This window comes from Arachis duranensis, chromosome 1 (assembly GCF_000817695.3).
Source record: "Arachis duranensis cultivar V14167 chromosome 1, aradu.V14167.gnm2.J7QH, whole genome shotgun sequence".
In the NCBI taxonomy this organism is placed as follows: Eukaryota; Viridiplantae; Streptophyta; class Magnoliopsida; order Fabales; family Fabaceae; genus Arachis; species Arachis duranensis.
In genome coordinates, this window is record NC_029772.3 from 76,626,504 (window position 1) to 76,633,415 (window position 6,912).

The 6,912-nt window shown below is 33.4% G+C and overlaps 1 protein-coding gene across 2 annotated transcripts; it reads left to right on the forward strand.

Moving 5' to 3' along the window:
• Window positions 1-657: 657 nt before the first annotated feature.
• LOC107491758 (GDSL esterase/lipase At5g62930) lies at window positions 658-5,150 on the forward strand. 2 transcript variants are annotated; one of them, XM_016112689.3, is made up of 7 exons: window positions 658-966; window positions 1,074-1,151; window positions 1,853-1,993; window positions 2,689-2,765; window positions 3,606-3,770; window positions 4,167-4,357; window positions 5,021-5,150. In XM_016112689.3, exons 1-6 carry the CDS (start codon window positions 868-870, stop codon window positions 4,333-4,335), a joined length of 729 nt encoding a protein of 242 aa, XP_015968175.1. In that variant the 5' UTR covers window positions 658-867; the 3' UTR covers window positions 4,336-4,357; window positions 5,021-5,150. The 2 variants fall into 2 exon arrangements, with proteins under 2 accessions (XP_015968175.1, XP_015968168.1); XM_016112682.3 differs by lacking the exon at window positions 5,021-5,150 and having other exon boundaries at window positions 4,167-4,435.
• Window positions 5,151-6,912: the final 1,762 nt, after the last annotated feature.

Below are 6,912 nucleotides of genomic sequence, written 5' to 3' on the forward strand. Positions count from 1 at the left end.
AAGAGAAGGCAAGAAATTCGAAAAAGAAAACTGAATTCTTTCAAAAATTAAAAATCTGTTAGAGGCGCGTGAAACATATGTGCATAACAAGTGCGTTTGAGTGTAATATCAATTAGAGGACATGCAAGACTTGTATAGCAAAATTCCTTGTATGTAGTGATTAATAAAAAAAATAAATAAATATCTATTCACTTGTTCATACTTCCATTAAAGGGACACTCTCTTATACAGATTGGAGTGGTATAAAAAGAGAATATAATTTATTTTATAGTTATTTTTTATTATTTTATTATTATTTAAAATGTAAGTCCTATCTTTATTAATATCTTTTTCATTCTATTAAAGGAAAAATCTGTACAAGTTTATGATATAATTCACATCCATTAAAATGCCCAATGTCCAAACTTTACTTTCATACTGGAGAAGCCCATGGGCTCACTCAATTCATACTTCATACGGGACCTAACAACTAAATCCAGCTTGAGACAGGTTCAAGCAGGCTTAGTTTAGATGATAATTCATGTGCCTCTTAATACATTGCATTCAGATTTAAACCTTAGTGAATTCACCAAATATTAAAAAGGAACCATTTAGTATTAATTAAGTGAGTGGTAATATAAGTGTGTTGTGATATTTAGGATTGTCCAATGTACTTGACCAAAAAAAAACAGGTTCAAGGGCTCCCACTACTCTTTTTACAAGCCAGCCATAACATACTACTGTAACAAGCTCTGAAAACGTCTGCGACGCTACTTCCCATCCTTGGAATATCTGTAACTCTGTATGGCCAGACCTCTGTATGGTATAATTCACCTTTAACCATTCATCATTTCAGTGTTATATTAACGGGGAATCGTGGAAGGAAGAATGAGGGGGCAAGTAGTCCTGTTTGGTGATTCCATAACGGAACAATCCTTCCGACAAGGTGGTTGGGGCGCTGCTCTTGCCAATGCCTATGCTCGCAAGGTCACACTCTACTCTCAGCTAACTTTCTGTTAGAGTTAGTTTGTTAGTTAGTTAATTAGTTAGCTGGTTTCATGTAACTGTTTCTTGATCTATATTCTCCTCTTCAGGCCGATGTGGTTCTTCGCGGTTATGGCGGTTACAACACTAAGTGGGCTTTGTTCTTGCTCCATCACATTTTCCCTCCGGTACGCTACCATTCTTTGCTTAATTCGGCTCATCATGTTCTCAATTTTTCAATGTATAGATCCGGGAATCAATTCGACAGGGCCAAATATAATTAATTACTTAAGTATAAATGTAGTTTAAAGTAATGTTAATTGTGCCTTTCTTCACTAATCTTATCTTCTTCGGGTGAATCCACAAAGTGCCATAAGTATCTTCTACTTTTTCATTTTAATTCACGCATCTTAGATGGCTGATCTCGTTTGTTTATTTTTCTCGTTTAGTTAGTCATCTGTCTAAGTTTCAGGATTTTCAAGTAATCACATTCATTTGAGGTTGTTCAAAAGCCTCACAAGTTTCTTAATATAGTGTTGCTTCTGATCTACAATAACTGTTTTCGAAGTCCTTAAATCTAGATCCAAAATTGTTCAGAAGCTTATTCTACTTATCATACTATATGCACACTTTTTGTCTCTGTCAACCAGGTGTTGCCATAAAATAGAAGGATGTTAGAGATTTTCATATGCATTTACTCAGAAAATTTTGAATATGTAGAGCTTACAGTAAGCTTTGTCTATGTCAAATAAGAGTGACGTGGTCAAAGAAGCCTGAGGAAACCAAATGTGATTAAACTAAAAATGTTGTGACTTACATTAAAGTTTAGCAGTAATTCAGAGCCTCTGTTACATTCAAGTGTTTATTTTTTTGCTGGTTTCCTTTTCAGGACTCAGGTAGACCTCCAATTGCTACAACAATTTTCTTTGGTGCTAATGATGCAGCCTTGTCAGGAAGAACCAGTGAAAGGCAGCATGTATCTATCGAAGACTACAAGCAAAATCTTAGAAAAATTGTTCTACATTTAAAGGTATAGTTTTCCTCCTGAAATTTGATCCCCTTTTAAATACTTGTTCAAACTTTAATTTAAGCTAGGAAGGAGAGCCTTGGAGCAATGGTTCCATGTGATTCCAAGGTTACGGGTTCAAATCTTGGAATCAGCCACCAATGTAATTATCAGGTTAGGCTTCCTGCGTTAATGCAAGATGCTTGTGTACCCTTTTATCTGCTGCTACTGGATTGAGTCCTGTCGGATGTGTCTGCATTTGAAAATTTTCTCATCTACCCATCCCATATATCCTTTTAGATTCCGAGCTAATGGCTAGCTGAGATACTTAATAAAAGTGAAGATTGAGAGTATTAATTTCAGTTCACTAGCTCTGCAATTTTTTTTATAAGTAATTTCATTATTGTATCTATAATGTAACTCTAGAAACTTGTCTCCTTTTATAAATAATTTGAATGCTTTGTGCTATTACTTTTCTATGAATCTGATGATTTTATATCATGTTCCATGCGCTGTCAAAGGCATGCTGTTTTTCTTTGGACCGTTGCTGTTTTATGCTGTTTCTTCGATGTAGCTACTGTATTGAGTTATAAATAGCCCATTGTTGTTTTTTGATGCCTGTGTTGATAAAAAATACCTGGGCATTGCAAGAATAAACCTTTATGCCATAAAGTACCAGTTATACTATCTGTTATTAATTTGTCAGAATTTGGTTCCAGGAATGTTCTCCAACCATGCAAATTGTGCTTATTACTCCACCTCCAGTATGTGAGGAAGGGCGCCATGCATATGCAAAGTACAGTAAATCCTTTTGTATCCTATTGTTACAATCAACATTTATAATGTGCATTCATTTTTCACTTGGTCTCCATTAAGCATTTGGCTAAATCTAATGGACAATATCAAATGAACCGTTCATTGTTGTCTGACTTGTTATGTACTCTTATTTTTTACTCAACTATTGCTACATATGGTACAACCATTATGATTACAATTATTACCCCCACTGTACTATCCATCTTTTCCAAACCTCTATTTAACTATTTCTCCTTCAATTATGTCCATCTATAAGTCTATCTTGTACTCGTGTTAGTCGTTACACTTCTTGCCATCATGGTCATCTATTGTTTGTTCACTTAGTTGTTACTGAGAATATCTACAAGAACAATTTGGCCCTGTCCCACTATGTGGATTTGATAGATCAGACAGCACTATATTGTCGTGTCATGTACCTGTAAGTATATATACTCAAGAAAAAATATTCTGCAGATAATCCTCTATTGATGTGTGATTATTACCAAGTTATTAAAAAAATCTGCTGTATTTAGACCTCAAAAAGATCTCATCCCACTCCAAATTGTTACTGTATTCTCTGGTTTAGGGTTGCTCACTTAGAGTCCATTAAGAACTATGTTTTGCGAGTTTTATTTTGGTGGGAAAGAGAAGGAAGGGAATGATTTGAACTGTAAAGTGGACTTGAGGTTCACACTTGAGTCCCTTTGTTTACCTGCCTTTCTGGCCAAAATAAAAGTTCGCACACACACTCTTTAAGTTTCATGATCTAGCATAGAAAGAATGTTTGCTTCCATTAGCTTCCAATAACTTAGCCATTGTTAATTTCATGCTGATCCTGCAGATCCTTGTATGGTGAAAATGCAATGAAATTGCCAGAAAGAACAAATGAAGTAACTGGTCAATATGCGAGTGCTTGTGTTGAAACAGCCAAGGAAATGGGTGTGTTTTCTGTTGATCTGTGGTCCAAGATGCAAGAAACAGATGGCTGGCAAAAGAAATTTTTGAGGTTCGTTACAACCTGGACTTTGTAGTTATATACTATTAGTGGATGCCTACTAATCCACCTTTTCTCTAAAATTGAATGTATGAATTAGTAACAAATATAAGATAGTCAAGATGGTAAGTAAACCTTTTATTAAGAGTTCTTGTGTTTTAATGAATATATAAGAAGAGTATTTTAGGAAAGAAAAAACTTGATACCAAATAACCAAATTCCTATCAATTCCCTTTATATACGGTAGATGATATAGTTCTATTGGTAAAACCGTCATGCTTATGTGTTTGTAGGTTTATTATGCATTGGTTTAGTGTATAGTAAAATAAGAACTATTGTCTTTTCTGAAATATATGGCCACCTATTTAAGAGTTATATTATGCTAACATTGATGTGTTACTATTACAGTGATGGGTTGCACCTGACACCGGATGGGAATGCAATAGTGTACCAAGAAGTGATAAAGATTTTCAATAAAGCAGGGCTTTCTGCTGATAATATGCCACTTGATTTTCCTCATCACTCAGAAATTGATGCCAAAAATCCCGAGGGAGCTTTTCAGCAGAAATGTTTTTGATGTTACCTATAGTTTTGGTTTGGTAAAGCTTTTTACTTTTCAAAAATAGCTTATGAAAGTTGTATTTTAAAAGTCAACTTTTTAAAAGCTCTCGTATCTATATTTGTAATTAATAAGAATAATTTTGGATATATAGAATTATATTAGACTTTTTAATTTTGATAAGTATAAGCCAACTTTAAAAAACTTTCTTTTAGGTATTTTTAAAAGCACCTTTAATTTTTAAAAACTACAAGCATATGCTTTTAATTTACTAAACATAAAACGAGGTGTTTGTATTTCTGAAAAGCATAAACTCTTCAAAAAATTTTACTAAACTAAACTAAGTCTATTCATATTTGGTTACTATTATTTTTCTCCTCAACTCTGAAATAGATGTATAAGATCATGTATGACAAGATAGATAAATTCTTTATACTTTTGCATTATTTTCCTTCATTGTCTTTTGCCATCGCTGGTATTATTATTCAGTGTACACTTACTAAAAAATAAATTATAATTTAATAAATTAACTATAAAAAGTAGAATAATAGATATTTTGAAACGGACTAAAAAAGTCAAAATGATATAACGGGCAACTAAGTAAAATTTAAGAAATTGGATTTTTCTCAATCTCGTTAATAAATGCTATCGTAATTTTGGTTCGAATCACATTAATGCTGAATTAAATTTCATTTCCTTTCAGTCTATTTATCCCGTTAATAATCATCTATCAACTGAAAAAGCATCCACGTTATTCTTTTGAAAGAATCGTGGAAAAAAAAATGAGGGGGCAAATCATGCTCTTTGGTGATTCCATAACTGAGCAATCCTTCCGGCAAGGTGGTTGGGGCGCTGCTCTTGCCAACGCCTATTGTCGCCAGGTCACACTTTATTTTCAATTAACTTTCAATTACACTTATTTTCTGTACTCTCAGATGGTCAGATATGTATCTATGTTAATTGTTAAAAAGAAATTTCACAAATAAGTGTCTATTAAGTAAATGTGCTTTCATTAGAAAAATAAAGTATTATACTCCTAACTTGATGAATAAGAGAAAATAAATTAGTAATTAATTTTATATCACTCTTTCTTTCTTTCTTTTTTCTCAAACCAAGTGACAATCTATATTGTTCAGGCGGATGTAGTCCTTCGTGGTTATGCGGGTTACAACACTAAGTGGGCTTTGTTCTTGCTCAATCGCATCTTCCCGCTGGTACGTTACTCAATGCAACTCATCATGTTCTTAATTCCCCAATTTGTAGATCCGGGGAACAATCATTACAGGGGCAAATAAAATTAATTAATTAAGTAAAATATAAATAATATTAAAGTGAATTATACTTCAATTCTCTCTTACATGTCTGTATTTTATTGAGTAATAAGGTAGAATATAGTTATTTATTGGAGATTGTTTTTGAAGATGCATGGTTATTCCCTCACAATGAGGAGTTACCCCATGTTTAAGTTGGTTTCTCCCTAATAGTCATAATAGAAGTAATAGGGGTGTGCATGGGTGGGGTGAAACCGGGTTTGATATGATCTAGACCCAACTCGAAATATACCGGATCTATTTATTAGACCCGATGAAATTTATACACTTTCAGGCCACGATTATACCGGGTAAAAACCGGATAAAAATCAGTGAAAATCGGGCCGTTAACATTACATTACCTTGATACCTTCTTATAAGCTAGCATGTGAAAATATCTAAATTTCCAAGACTCCAACATTATTTGACAAGGTAAAATTCACTTAAAAAAATATAACAAGAACCAACTATTCTCTAAAATTAAAGCACAACCATAATCAATACTAATATTGTTTAATAATACCAAATATTTAAATCAATACAAATAACACAATATTATGCATTAATTAGTCTAAAATCTTGTGCATTTTAAACATGAAACATTAACTTATAGTCTTATAATAACTAATAACACAAAATATTAATGTTTACAATAGTTAAACTACATAAGAATAGTCATTATCCATCACTAATAACACAAAATATTAATTGTGTATGACGACTGTACCACCGGGCCGATTTCGGGTGACCCGAGTCATGGCCTGGATCCGACCCGAAATAATGATCGAGTTTATTTTTGAGACCCTTATTCGACCCTAAATCCGATGAAATCACATCAAATTAGCACCTAAAGTGTTTAGAACCAGATCGAGTCTTCGAGCCGGAATGGACCATGCACACCCCTAAGAAGTAATAGAAAAAATATCTACCTTACTCCTGAAGTCAAGTTGGATATGGATTTTGAAAGCATCTATGTCAGTCCGACTCATGTGGGTGAAGCCACATGGGTTGGTTTCGCTATTATTGTGCCAGTTTTGGTGGCCTAATTTCAAAAGTAGCTTATCTGCTAACGAGGACGTGGGCTGGGCTTTATGATTAGTTGGCCCAGGTATGAACATTAAGAAAAAAAAATAGAGATGATTCTTTTATTTTATGTTGAATGTTTTAAACAAGCTTATTATGTAGGAACACTTCCTTAATTTGTCGATTTTAGAAATGATATTCATTGACACACTCATTTGAGACATGTGTCTTTTGTGTTCAATTGTTTTTTAATAAAATACTA

Excerpts from the sequence above, each read along its gene's own strand:
- LOC107491758 (XM_016112689.3), top strand. The coding sequence starts at position 868 with ATGAGGGGGCAAGTAGTCCTGTTTGGTGATTCCATAACGGAACAATCC. Across the intron at positions 1,152-1,852 it reads TCCATCACATTTTCCCTCCG|GACTCAGGTAGACCTCCAAT; the intron begins GTACGCTACCAT and ends TTTCCTTTTCAG. Across the intron at positions 3,771-4,166 it reads TGGCAAAAGAAATTTTTGAG|TGATGGGTTGCACCTGACAC; the intron begins GTTCGTTACAAC and ends TTACTATTACAG.